At 51.7% G+C, this 14347-nt stretch overlaps 1 protein-coding gene across 1 annotated transcript; it reads right to left on the reverse strand.

Moving 5' to 3' along the window:
• Positions 1–8085: 8085 nt before the first annotated feature.
• NKX1-1 (NK1 homeobox 1) lies at positions 8086–13240 on the reverse strand. Its single transcript, XM_077782570.1, has 2 exons — positions 12892–13240; positions 8086–9001 (listed from the first exon to the last, which is right to left on the reverse strand). Exons 1-2 carry the CDS (start codon positions 13238–13240, stop codon positions 8211–8213), a joined length of 1140 nt encoding a protein of 379 aa, XP_077638696.1. The 3' UTR covers positions 8086–8210.
• Positions 13241–14347: the final 1107 nt, after the last annotated feature.

Consider the following 14347-nt stretch of genomic DNA (forward strand, 5'->3'; position numbering starts at 1 on the left):
CATTTGAAGTGGTTGTGGAAGTGGGTGATGAGGGTGTTACTAGTTATAAGGAGCCTCTAGCCAGAAGCAAGAGGTGTTGGATCTCAGGAGCCCAGCCAGCACAAGCCCAGTTCAGGTGTGTCACAGCAGAGGCAAAAGGGCACCTGGTGTCTCCCACTGCACAAAAGCCTGGCTGCGGTGCAGCCTGTGGGGCTCATCCAGTTCTGTTAGACACATTCACGGCTTTACTCAGAGCTGATGTGAAGGTCTCCGTAGGTTGTGCACCACAAGAGGTCGGGATGTTACTTCAGTGATGAGAATCGGCCATTTCAAGCCACGCCTTTTGGAATGCCTCACTCCTTCAGCAGTCACTGCTCTGAATAGGCGATGGCAATCGTGGTGCACCCAACAGCTCCTTCTGGAGCACACGTTCAGGAGGTGGAGTCCAGGTCCCTTCTCAGCCTCAGAGGTGACAGTCCCGTGTCCTGGCTCAGGGGACAGCCCAAGGCACCGGCAAATTAAAAGCAGGAGAGCTGATGGAAGACAGCTCACATCACCCTTCCTGTGGGGACTGGAATTGAACCACCATGAAGTTAAAACTGCTTCATGTAGGGAACTAAAGAGAGTAAAATGTCTCTGCATATTACAGTCTCAGACTGGGACAAGGGAGGGCTAGATCTGCATGCTTGTTCCCTTGACACCTGCCAGGAAAAACACTGAACTTCATGGATTCAGGAGAGAGCTTCCTCATGGATACTATCAGCAGGTAGATCAGCCCTCAGGACCCCATGGACACCAAAGCCAGAGGAAAGGGTGTTACTGTGGTAACTTCTGCAGAGCAGTTTCTCCATGTCTGTTCTAGGATGCTCTGGGACAGCTGCATTTAAATATACCCTAAACAGATAAGAGCATTCTGCTCCTGGGTGAAAATAACACTTGAATTTGCATCTACAAACAATCGAGTTCTGCTCCAAGCAGTGCCCAAGGAAGACTCGATGGTGCTGGGAGTACAGAGGGAAGTGAGAAAGAAAAAACAGAGACTGGAAGTGTCACCTCCAGGGAGAGGTGAGAGGAGCTGAAGGTGAAAATCAGGGTAATATCCTTCCTGCCAAGAACACCGTCACACGCCCCCAAACAAGAAAACAACCTTGACAATAGGAACAGAGTCAGCCACAAGTTACCTGAAGGTCCACCAAGATAAAAGGCAGGTCTGGAGCCAAGGCAGCAAGGAGAGATCAGGGTGAGAGTCAGCTGCAAAGCCAAGCACAGCCCAGCACCGGGGCTCAGGCAGGAGACCCCACTGAAATGCAGCTCCCCTGCAACCAGCTGGAGGGTGCAGGAAGAGGCTCCTGCTGCCTCTCTCCCAGCTTAGCTTTTCTCATTTCACCTGAGCCAAGGTGCTGCAGCTGTGCCACATCAGGGCAGAGCTTTAGCACCTGCTGGGGTGTGGGATAGGGACTAGGAGGATTGCAAAGGTGCTGAGAGGATAAGGAGAGAAATTAGATCCTGCTGGTACATTCAGAGCCCTCAGAGCATCCCTGTTACTGGATGTGGTAGTGGTCCTATGGAATTAAGAAAGAGAAAAAAACCTCAAAGTAGCAGCCTAGGTCAGACCAGTCTGACCCCTCCCCAGCCAGCAGTACTTCCCCACCCCTTCAGCTGAGAGAGATGTTAAAGATCCCAAAATTTAGCACATCCCCTAGAAAGTACATGTGGATGAGAGCTAGGGCTGCCTGGCAGCTGGACAAATTGTGGCCTGTGGGAAAAAGTTATTCTTCTAGGTGTGGGAGTGGGATGCTGCCCCTGAAGGAAAGGAAGGAGAAAGATCCTTTAATTACTCATGTTTCTGAGTTGATGCTTTTCCTCTTCTGCTTCAAAGCTGGTTGAGTGGAGAAAGAAAAGGATTCATGTCCTTGCTGAGCCTTTGCTATCAGCTGGATCGGGGGAATTCAGAGCCTAAATGCCAGCTCAGGGGAGTGGTGGGGGCACAGGCTGTGCCATGCCTGGAGGAGAGCACGGGGTGTTTGTGCTAGTGTCAGGCTGCACCAGAGCCTGGGCAAACTGAGCTGGGCTTATGTCAGCACAATCTGTTCCTCCATCTCTACATGTCTGTGACTGAAATACCATAATTTGGCTTTCTGGGTAGACTTCCCCTTGCTTTTCTGCCTGCCAGTGCCATGAGCAAAAACCCAACTCTCCTGTGCCACGTGCTCATATGTTTTTCCATTCTCATGAGGAATCCTCTCTGTTGAGGGGTTAAGGAAAAATCTTATTACATTTTTTTTTTTAGATGTGGTGCTAATTAGTTTAGATGTAATGAGCAGCATTAGACTTCTGGTTGCTTTGAAAGGGATTGTTGAATAACCATTTCTGCCGACATTCCAATTTGCATAATGACAAGGTGTTGGCATTGCATCCACCATTAATTTGCTGTATTTATAATGCCATTATGGAGCCACTCTTATCCTCATGCACTGTAAAAGGTATATGGAAATATAATATATGATCCTGCCTGTTTGGAAATTGCTTTTGGATATCTTTGAATTTTTGTAATAGTATTTTTGGCAGCTGAAGGCTAACAGCATCACCAGGAGAGTCTGCCACATGGTTTCACTAGGGCAGAAATTAAATGCTGCTTCCACATGTGCAGGAGAGTTTATTTTCACCAGTGCTGGAGCAGAAGCAGCAGAGGTGAGTGTGATCAGGTGTGCTGCAGAGCGTGCTCAAGGCAAACACAGTATTTCACTCCAAATCACCCCTACAAGGCATAATGCTGATGCTTGAAGTCCCAAAGAGCATCCTTAATCACAACTCTCAAAACATTTAACAGGTCACAGAGAGTGCAGCTTGGTGCTATGAACTCTTGGTCAACACAAGGAGTTGGAGGAGCCCAACCAGCAGCTCATTCAAATGCTCTCTTCCTGCACTTCTCCTCCCCTCCTGCAGACTTTGGGAACCAAGGATCTGGAAATAAATTTGTCACTCTACCTATGTTACAGTGAAAAGTCAGGAAAGAGTCCCTGTATGTGCAGGATGAGTTCTTGTAATCTATGTGTGTGGTTACAGAGAAAAAAAAAATTACAAATAAAGAAGAGCAGTAATTTATTAATTTGTATTAAGTTTAGTATAATTATTTTGCTTCTCTTGAAAAAGCAGCAGTTTACCAAAGGGGGTGAATATTTACAGTGTAAACCATCACCCCACATAAATGTTACTGTGACAATATTTCAGTTCTTTGCTCTGGTGTCATCTCTCCTTCATTGTCACTGTAAAATGTTTCTGTGTCATTGCAGAGAAGAAAATGTAGAAGATGTATTCTAAAATAAAGTCTATCACTTTGTGTGAACATGGCTAGTTTTAGCTACCTGAACCTGTGTCACATCATAAGAATAAATTAGTAAATCATGTACAGATATTGCCTGTCCCTTCATGTCCAGACTTTTATGTTCTGGCCATGCTCTGGTTTCTGGCTGCTTCTCTGTTGATACAAGGCTCATCCATAGGATTTCCAGCATGAACAGCATTTCTCCTGAGTGGGCACATGGCTGTAGCTTTCCAAGGCTTTGATAACCTGTTTTAAAGCTTATTCTGTATCATGAATTCACATCTCTGCCAGACAGCATCAGGAAAGGAGAAAGAGCTCTTCCTGTCAAGGTTCTTTTGGCTGTGACAGCCCCCATTCTGTCCACCTGAGATGGCTTTAATGTGAGCATGTTAACAGAACATGAGTGTGTGAGCAAGAGGAAAAGAAGTAAAAAACCCCACCAGCTAGAGAAGAATGTGGTTTATGTAAACCATTTATGTAGGCCCACTTTTAGTGACAAACTGATTATGAACCTCTTTTTTTACTTGCCTGTCCCCTTCATCCCCAGTGTCCCTCTGCCTTGATTTACCTCCCAGGGGCTGGAAAATCTTCCAATATTAAAAAAAAAAAAAAAAAAAAAATCTTTATTTTATTTGCTGTTAAGAAAGGCTCTACAACAACCATATTTACTTGGTTCTCTTTGAGACAGAACCTGAAGACCAGAAATGCCCAAACATTGTAAAATAATTTTCCTTTGAGTATTTAAGTTCAACTGTTTGAGCAGAATTAATTTGTCAGGAGTTAATAAATATTTGTTAATACAGCAGATTGCAAACAGACATCATGGAGTATTTTTGGAAAATTGATTTAACTTTATACAGCAATGCTTTATTTTTAACATTTCTCTTGTGCAGTATAAGACATGTAACATGACTGAGTTCAGTCTGAAACAGAACTCTGAAATACATGTCAAAAAAGCTCTAAGAATTAAAAAAGTAACTCACTGCACCCTGCTCAAGTGGAAACAGCTCAAGGATTTTTTTTCAGGTGATAGTACAGAACTGGTTTGCAATGACATTGTGAAACATCATTGCTGAGTGAAATCCATGACACAAAATATTTTGAAATATTTTTCACTTCTCTTTCAATGTTTGGAATGTATCTGTCTGTATTTATGTGGGTTTTTCTGTTGTTTTGATTATAAGGCATTTTACTGAACAGCTGAAATTTGTTCAGTATAAGCTGAAGTTTATGAAGTAAAATAGAGCAGTTTCCTTTTTTAACCTCATTCATTCACAGAGTGTACAATAGTAAGATGCAATTAATATCTGCATCTTTTCTTACTAATACAGGTTTGCACCCTTGGATTTAACATTGATTTTATGGGAATTAGTCCAAAAATAGGCTGATGCCCTGGATCATCTCTGGTACCTGCCAAAGACATCACTTGAACACACTGAATCAGGGTTTGAATGTGCTGCTCAGCCTGTCAGAGCTGAGACTCTGCCCTCTGGCAAAGGCTTTGCTCGATGTCCCCTTGGATGTGTTCCATGTCCTGAATCCCCTAACACTTTAAGTTTTATGAATGAATAATAAAGTAATTAAAAAGACAGTTTGACTGACAGAATGGACCAGAGCAAGTACCTCCAGCTTGTGTCATAACCCTCATCCCCTCAGTCAGAATGTTCTCCTTGTTCTGTTCCAGGCTCGTTGATGATTCATGGAAAATGAGCCCTGTGCAGGAGCACCAGGGACACCACTCAGGCACCACATGGGAATTGTCTTTTGGGACTTTCTGGGGGATCACTGTGGGAACTTGGGGGATTTCTGTGACTACCTAAAGGGACAGCCTCAAATGCTGCATCAAGCCCTGTTTGACTCTCCTGCAGAGCTGGAGTGTCAGCGGGCAGGAACACGGGGGATGGAGGGGGAGGTTCAGGCAGGTGAGAGCATTTTGCTTTAGCACACCAGGGGCTGAGCACTCACACCTGAGATGTTCCTCAACAGCTGCCCTCTGTCGATACCATCATGCTTCTCACTGTCAAGTTTACACCCACACACCCTGATCCACCACGAGGCAGCTGCAGAGTTTGGTCCAGGGAGATTATTTGACCTGGCTCCTTGGTGTTGGTGCTCCAAACGCCCACCGGACACAGACAGAACCTGTGAGCAGAGTGTAAAACATGCCCTACACCACTGCAGGTGCTGCATGCTGGGGAAGACACGCACTAGAGATGAGGCTGTGCAGCTCTGCTCTAGAATTTTATGATCTCAGAGCTCTGGATGAGGCACTGGAGCAAGGGTTATCAATAACTTCCTAAACTATGCTGAGAAAGATACCTGCGGCTCTGTTTTCAGCACTGCCATAAAATGTGAGAAGCCTTGTTAAATCGCATTTAATGACTGGGAATCTCAGGTTAACTGACTCCTTCATCCAGCAGCTGTGAGTAATAATACTCACATGAGCAGGTTTCGCTGGCAGGAGGCTAACCAGCCTGGAGTGGAGGAATCGTGCACTCCGAAGCTCTGGGCAGTTCCTGCTGGAGCCAAATTATTTCCCACTGCTAGGGAACTGCTTGGAGCTCCTGGAGTGCAGACAGGGGTTGAATTATATCTTTATTCAGCTGTGCCATGCCTCACCTGAGCTAACAGTTTGGCTGCTCGTGGCACTTACTCAAACCTGGTGCACAACGGTGTAGTGTGAGAGAATCTCCCCAGTGCCTGTTTCCCAGTTTTAGCTGGTTTTCTTCTACCAGTAAGAGCTGTGCACAGCAGTACTCCAAGCGTTACTACTTGTCATGTTTTTCCCTGGAAATTTACTTCGGAACTCTTTTCATCTTAAGAGATCTTATTTTCACCAATACAAATGAGTCTGGTCAGAGACTCTTGGTGCTTGTACCCTTCTGCACGCGGGGAAGTGAGAACCCGGAGCATCCCGCATCACCTGGAGCATCCCGCATCCTCCCCGCGGCTCCCGCAGGCTGCTGGACCCCGCACCCACCGGCAGCAGGAGCCACAGACCCGGCGGGTCCGCAGCGCGCAGCCGGCTGCGCTCCCCGCTCGTCTCCAACGCCGGCGGTCGCGGCAGGTTTTGTTCCCACGGGAGGGCTGAAACATTTGATTCCATTCTAGAGGGAGTGGGATGAGGCTCCGGAGCGCCCGGCCGTGCACAGTCCCAGATGGGAGCCAGGCTGAGGGCACCGGGAGGGAGCAGGGGAAAGGAGCTGAGCGGGGAGCCAAGCTCGGACACCCCGGCACCCGCCCGGGCAGCGATGCGGAGGCGGGTGCCGAGAGGAGGATGCTCTGCTACCCAAAAACTCCTCCGGAGAATACCGGTGTCTTAGAATTGCCCGCTAAAAAAAAAAAACATAACAAAACAAAACAAAAGAAAACCCACACCAAAAATTAGTGGAAAATGAAAGCTCTTCCCCAGCGTGAGCTCTGGATTCACGCAGGGAGAAGGGGAACGGGGCACCAGCGTCCCTGCGGCAGCGGGCTGGGGCTGCTGGGCCGGCGGAGCCACCTCGGGGTGCTCACGGCGCTTATAGACTTTTTCTTTGAAAGTAAAAAAAAAGTATTATAAAAGACCAACTTTGATACGAATTTAAAAGTAACCAGAGGAGCGGCGATGAAAAGATTATTTTATTTTTAAAGTTGTGCAATCTGAATGAAGGAGCCGATTTATTAAATTTACATAAATCCAAAATATCGGACTTCCCACTGGGGGAAACAAGGCAGAGATGTCGGATTCCCTCTATATATGATATTTATTTTGTTCGTAATACTGCGCAAATCGGCAAAGCCAATTAAGAAAATGCAAACAAGGAAACTAAGAAGGGAAATACCCTCCCTCGTACAAGAATAATAAAGTTTATTTGCGTATTAGAAATACGCTCTCAGAGTAAACGAAAAGAAAAAGGATGATGCAAGACATCCGTCCGTGCGTCTCATGAGGCAGGCGTTTTCCAGAGAAAACTTGACTTTCAAAGATTCACCCGAAAACCAGGGACTCGCCACCACGGAAAGCGCCGTTTCTTTACAGTTTATTTATTGATTTAAAGTGTTTAGCAAACAAAGTGCTCTCTTTATCACCTCTTGCTCTTACTCCCTCGTCTTATACATTAATTATAAAGTTAAAACTTTTTTTTTTTTAAATTTTGTAACAACCAGAAATATACAGAAATGTTTAACGTAAAAAACCAGCCCTGCACCCCAGGAGCCGCCCTCGCCGCCCCTTCCCGGGCGGGACCCCCGGCCCCGCTCGGGGGTCGATGGACAGTGACGTTTGTAAAAAATATCCCTCGTCACCGTGAGGTCACGGGAAGGGAGCGGCGCGTCTGCTTCTGCAATGTCCAGGGACAGGACCGATAGTTCTCCGTTTTACCCTGAGAGTCAAATGGGTACATAAACTTTGTTTTTTTTTTTGTTTTCTTTTAAAGTCTTTCGCTAGTGGCCAGACTAGAATAAAAACAAAGGCAAATAATAGTAATAATTATTATTAAATGAATTAAACCCACATAGCAACGAGGGACGGTGAAAATAAAAATACAGGTAACGATGATTTACATCTACTTGTATGTACACGGGGGAGGGAGGTTACTCCTCCTCCTTCCCTCAGCAGCGCAGTCCGGACACATCGCGTACAAAAAGGGTCGTAGAAAGGCCCGAGGGCGGGGGAGCCTCCCGCGGGGTCCCGGGAGCCTCTGGCCGCTCTTTTCACCCCCCGGGGTGGGTCGCAGGAACGCGGGGCTGCCCCTTCCCCCCGGTGTCGCTGCTCTCGGTTCTTGGTTTCACCTCTCGGCCGCGGGGTCTGGGGCTTCGTGCGGTGAGCGACCCCCAGGGCCCGGCCGGGCGATCCTCGGAGGGGCGGCGGGCACAGCGGGAAGGAGCCGGGAGTGAGGAGGAGAAGGAGGAAGGAGCGTCGGGCTTATAGGTGCGGGGTGTAGAAAGCCGGAGCGCCGTAAGTCTGGGAGCCCAGGACGAAGGGCGAGAGGACGGCGGGGCTGGGCAGGAAGGGCAGCTGGGCGGCGCAGACCAGCCCTCCGGCCGGGTGCCCGGCGTAGCTGCCGGGGCCGTGCATGGAGAGCGGGGTGCCCATGGGCGGCGAGTGGCTGAGGGGGCTGAGCCCCCCCGGCAGCGCCCCGCCGCCCAGCCCGGCCCCCGCCCCGCCGCCGCCGCCGCCGCCCGTGGGCGCGCTGGTGTCGGCGCCCGGGTTCTGCTTCTTCCACTTGGTGCGGCGGTTCTGGAACCAGATCTTCACCTGCGTCTCGGTGAGGCTGAGGGACAGCGCCAGGTTGAGGCGCTCGCAGACCGACAGGTACCGCGTGGATTTGAACTTGTTTTCCAGCGCCACCAGCTGCTCGTAGGTGAAGGCTGTCCGCGCCCGCCGGGGCTTGCCCGACTTGGAGTCCGAGCCCGTCCGCTTCCTCTTGGGCTTGGCCTGCGGGCCGGGCTGCGCCCCGACGGGCGGCGCCGGCGGGGGCGGCGGAGGGGGCGGCGGGGCCGGGACCACCCCCGGCTCGGCCGCCTCGGCTCGGAGCGGGCCCGGCTCGGGCTCTCCGGGCGCCGCGGGGCCGGAGCTGCCGCTGCTGCCGCTGGTGCTGCCGCTCTCCTCGCTGCACAGCTCCTCGTCGTCCGGCAGCTCGCTGTCGGGGCTGCGGCTCGGCCGGCTGCTGTAGTCCAGGTCGCACTCCTCGGTCTTGTAGAGCTCCCCGTCCTCTGCGGACAAGCGACAGCCGCTGTTAGGGCTCGCCGCCCGGCCCGGCGCCCGCCCCGCCCGCCCTCAGCCCCGCCGGTGCGGCCCCCGAGGCAAGGCCGGCCGGGAGAACCCGGGAGAACCCGTCCGCCCTGGGGGTTCCCCACCCGGTGTCCCCGCTGCTCTTGGGACAGGACTGCCCGGGCAGCGGGGCCGCCCGGCCCGGCCCCGCCGGCCCCTCCGCCCGCCGTGGGGATGCGGCCGGTCCGGGCCCCTCGGGTGCGGGGATGCTGCGGCCGCCCTGAGCCAGGGGTGCGTGGGGGACAGGGCGAGGAGCTGGGCAGAAGCGGTGGGGATGGGGGTCGGACCTGCAGCTCTGGGGCCGGGAAGGGGCTGTCCAGCCCGGGAAAGCTGTGCCAGCGCTGCCCCTTCCGAGCCACCCACCTCCGGCAAGAGCCGGGACGCGGGATAGGGGATGTACCCTCCTTCCCACGGCCGCCAGCGCGCCCACCAAACACCCGACGGCTGGAAAGGCCTTTGGGGAGGCAGCAGGGCGAGCATCCCCGGGGTGCCCGGAGGGGCAGCGGGGCGCTGGCAGGGGCGAGGAGAGGCCGGGGAGAAGCCCCTGCCCGGGCCGAGCCAGCCGTGCCTGGGCAGCGGGCAGCAGGGATGTCAAAGAGCCTCTAACAATTTTAGTGACGGAAATCTCCGAATCGATGGGCGATTTGCTGGGTTTTGCTCTGGCATTTTTAACCCTTCCTGCGTCTGGTTTGACCTCTTGTCACTTCCCGAGATGGAAGTATTAAAGTGGAGTAAATACTTGTATTGATTAGCAGAGCAGATACAAACTTAATTAAACTCATTTTGTGCAATGTACAAACTAGTTAACGGTCATTTAATTTATTTGGGTTTATATTACGCTCCAATTAACGGGTCTCCATCGGAGAACAGGGTAATTATCCGATATTTAAGGCTATTGGACTTCTGCTGACGATTCCGTCATTATGAAGCCCGAAAGCAAATCGCGTTTTCCGGAGAATCGGCTCCTCCTCATCCTGGCCGGGCCCGGGCTCCTTCGGGGGAGCGAGAGGCGAATCCTCCACGGGACGGGGCTGGGGGAGGCCCCGCGGACAGGTCGGGGGCTGAGGCCCGTGAGTTCCGTCCTTTTCCACCGGTGCTTCCAGACACTCCTAAACTTCCCTACTCTCGCTTCTGCAACGGGGCTGTAGCTCCGGGAACCTCTAATCAAGGACTCCTTTAACTTGCTTAACCGAGATACGCAAATAGGAAATGAATCGCTGGTCTGTCACCCTTATCCCATCCACATTTGAGATGTTTTTAATCGCCCCCAAACCTGAACACACCTCAAATTTACTCCGTATCCTCACGCCGGACACCCTAATTCCCGCATATAAAATGAGGGGTGGTTTTAGAAGAATGTTTTGTTTAACGCGCTGATTTCAGATATGGCTGGTTGAGTAGAAGAAATAAGGGCAGAGTATTGTTGTCCTTGTCACTCCGAAAATATCCCTTAATAACGCAGGGTTCATTAAGAACCCTTTCCAGCTTTCTGTTCAGGTCAGAGCATGGAAAACGACGGCGATTGACGCCGAACAGAAGAGAACCGGGTCGCTTTTTTCCCAGCCCGACCCGGTGAGTGCAGACAAGCGTCCTGCAACCTGTAGGACCTACTAGAAATTGCGGGGCGTAATTTTTTACAGCAGAGGTTTATAGAAAGTGCGTGAAGCTGCGCCTGCGGGGCAGACTCGGGGGCTGGGCGCAGCCGCAGCACCCACACACGGACCGGACCGGGGACCTGCAGCTGGCAGCTTCGAAGTTGCATTTTCCGTCTAGGGAATCCCAGCCGTTGGTCAACTAAAATTTTTAAGACAAAAAAAATGTACCGCGAATAGAATTGGCGGCGGAGATGGACGCCAGGCTTGTTGGTTTTTCTGTTTGTTTTGTTGGGGTTTTTTTTGGGGTTTTTTTTGGGTTTTTTTTTGGTGGGGGGGAATAGGATAAATGGTAATTTAATGGAGAGTTTAAACTGTTATTTTAAACATTAAAATAGTTTTACGAGCGGCAATTGACGGGCGCTGTTTTCACTCTCCTTTGGCCAGAAATCCTTTGCATTTTTCGGAGGGGTTGGTACTTTTCCAGACAGAGCTACTTTTCAGAGCACTTCTCTTAGATTAAGCCACCACTTGAACTAATATTTAATACGATGGGGAAAGAGAATAATTAAATTTCGTGATTTTCGAGCAGTCCCAGATCTATTTCTGGCCACTGCCATAACATTAAGGCGATGTGACCGAAGGAGTCCATCTGTGGAGTGTCTGGGGAACTTGTCAGCGGGCGAAGCGCACCGCGGCGTGATGCCTCCAAACATATTTATTTTGAGAGAAGAGATGGAGTTACATTTCTCTCCTTGTCTGGAGATAAAAGTGTGAGATTAGCGATAGGTTAACCTCGTCAGTCTTTCTGATCGCCCAGATCTATTTAATATGACTGAAGTCAGATGAGTTTAGAGGAGCAATTACTCCAGCTCTGCGCTGCTTTTAAAAATCTCTTTTGAATTCTATTAGTGCCCCATTTCTGCTTTTGCTTTACAGATGAAAAATGCGTCATGGCTCAGGCTGAAACAGATTCCAGACCTCTTTCTCTGCCTAATTTTACTTGATGAAGTCCCGCTATGGCGGGGTTGGAAACCTCCGAGTCCTCTCTCTCCCTAGACACAGAGAAACTATTTTTCCTAAACCGAGGAGTTTATCCCCTGAAGTTTGCTGCCTCTGCTTTCCCCTCTCTAGACACGGAATAACTATAGATATTTTCCACAACAACAGCCTTTTGCCGGAAACCCTCCATGATCCCCAGAGTCTCGGTGTTTAGAGGTGAGAAAGTTGGGATAGTCGGACCCAGAAAGAAAAAGCAATCTAGAGCTTGGGTCGAATGCAATTCCCGATCAATAGCGAGCCCTAATAAGTGTAATAGGTTTTAATCGAGTAATTATCCGAATTTTGACCCTATAATTTAGATGTTAGGGAAGAGTTTGCAAGGTGCTTGAAAGAGATATGCACAATTCGATAATAGGATATCGATCCAAGCAGTCCTACATGCCACTCTGGGGCGATTTTCCCCATTATCCAGCCTCTTTACGCTGCTAAGCACATTTTACCTTAAATGTAATCGAAGGAATTTAATTGTTTTTCCAGAGATAACCAGCATTTTGTCACAATTAGTCTGATTTGTCCTAAAAAAGCCAAGGGGAGAGAGAAAATTGAATCTGTCGCCCAGAGCAACGGGCGGCAGCGGCGGGGGGAGGACGGGAGAGGGGTCCGGGGCTGGGGAGAGGAGACACAAAGTCACCAACGCCTGGGGGGGCCCAGGGGAGGTGGGGGTACCAAGGGAGAGTTTTCGCACCCTCGGGGCCGGGACTCCGGCCCTCCGCGGCTGGAGGAGCCGCTTCCAAGTTTGCCTGAGCCGGAGCTCACAGGGAGCGTGGCTGTCCCTGCGAGGAGGAGGAGGAGGATGATGGTGGGGTTCCTCCCCGGCCCAGCCAGGCCGGCATCCCTGGGGTTGATCCTGCCGCTCCCGGGGGGACACGGCACGGACAGCTCCGGGTGTCCCGCCCGGCGGCGCGGGGAGCGGAGCCCGGCCGGTGCCGAGCGCCGGACCCGCCGCCCCCTCCGGCCTGTCCCGGGAGGATGCCCGGCTCCCCCCTTGCATCGCCTGGCTCAGTATCCCACCTCTCTCCATCCAGCAGCAGCAGCGCAGGGAGCATTCGTCCTTCCCCGGTGCCGGCTCCCGAGGCTGCCGGCGGGGGAAGGACGCGATGTCAGAGCATGCGAGACCCTGTTGGGAACTCGGGGCAGCCCCCGGCTCGGAGCGGCTCCGAGCCCCCAGACCTACTTACTGATCAGCTCTGCGGACTTCTTACACGCGTCGAAATCTTCGGCGAGAGCCTTTTGCTCGGCCAGCTCCGTCCCTGAGTCCTCGGGCTTATCCTCCGCCCCCAGCGTGAAGTCGGTCCCCGCCGATTTGTACAAGCCCGCGCACTGCCGCCGCTTGCTGTTGAACTTGTTAGGGTCCAGGATGTCGAGCACGGAGAAGGAGGTGGTTCTGTGCACCATGGGCAGCGCGGCCACTGCCCCCTCTTGTCCGGGGGTGTTGCTCTGGCTGTCCCCTTGCCTGTCCCGGCTGGCAGGGCAGTAGAGCGGCAGCTCGCCGCCGGCCGAGAGCCGCTGCTCCCCGCGGCCGTCCATCCCTTCCCCGTGGCAGCCGCGGGGCTCCGCGCCGATGCCGGCCGCGGCCGCGGGGGCTGTCACCGCCGCTGCTGCCGCTGCCGGGATGGAGATGTCACCGACCTTGTCTCTGCTCACATTCATGACTCTTTCCAGAGCCCCTCTCGGTTGCAACTTCTCCCCCCTGCCCTCCTCCCCTCTTGCTCTCCCCCTCCTTCCTCCGGCGAAGTTGATCTGGAAACTCCTCCCCGGCTCCGCTCCGGCTCAGGACGAGTCGCTGCCTTCAGCTCCCCGGGGCTGCGCTGGGTCCAGCCGCCGGGAGCCTCCGGGGGAGGCAGGGAGTCACAAAGTGATGCTCGGCTCGGAGCCTCCACTCAGCTGCTCCTTCTTCCTTCTCATCATCCTCGCCAGGCTGCCCAGGCGCTCCTGCCCCCCCTCCCTTCTCTCTCGCTCACACACACGGAGGCAAGGCTGTATCTTATTTATGCGTTCATATTTAGCACTGGATTGTAATTGGCTACAAATTAATCCCTTGCACATAATAGTCTGTAATCTTCATCACTGGAAGAGAGACACGTTGAAAGTGTGTGCCGGGGGGAGGGGGGCAGAGAGGGAGAGAGCGAATGAAGGATGGTGTTGGCTGTGATATACTTGGCTGTCAGCTCTGTTTCAGCACACCTCCACTCATCTGGAAAGCATCTAAATAGCCTTATTTGGAGAAGTGGGAGGAGATGACGCTTTCTTTTAAATAATTGCGGGATCAATATAAAGAAGATATTATACACGGAAAATGGGAACTTAAGGTCTTCCATCCCTAATAGTGGAGTTAGATGATTAAAAGGGGATTGTGTGTGTGTGTGTGTGTGTGTGTGTGCGTGTGTGCGTGTGTGGGCTCAGAGGTGTCAGCCCCCAGCACCTGTTTCCCTTCCCTGCTGGGTTTATTAAATTAGAACAAAAGGAGAAAATTATGGACGGAGGTTTAGCAGTTGGAGCGAAGCTTGTGTCTACGGACGCACACACCCTCACACGCTTCTTTCTCCTCCTTAGCTAATTAATTAAAATTAAATCTCAAATGTAAGTGCCAGGAAAGTGCCAGAAGAAAATTAATACGTTTAAACGGCACAAGAC

The sequence above is a fragment of the Lonchura striata genome, chromosome 4 (genome assembly GCF_046129695.1).
Source record: "Lonchura striata isolate bLonStr1 chromosome 4, bLonStr1.mat, whole genome shotgun sequence".
Classification (NCBI taxonomy): Eukaryota; Metazoa; Chordata; class Aves; order Passeriformes; family Estrildidae; genus Lonchura; species Lonchura striata.

Coding starts and splice junctions, on each gene's coding strand:
- NKX1-1 (XM_077782570.1), bottom strand. CDS start 13,240: ATGGACGGCCGCGGGGAGCAGCGGCTCTCGGCCGGCGGCGAGCTGCCG. Junction 9,002..12,891: donor GAAGTCCGCAGAGCTGATCA/GTAAGTAGGTCT, acceptor GCTTGTCCGCAG/AGGACGGGGAGCTCTACAAG.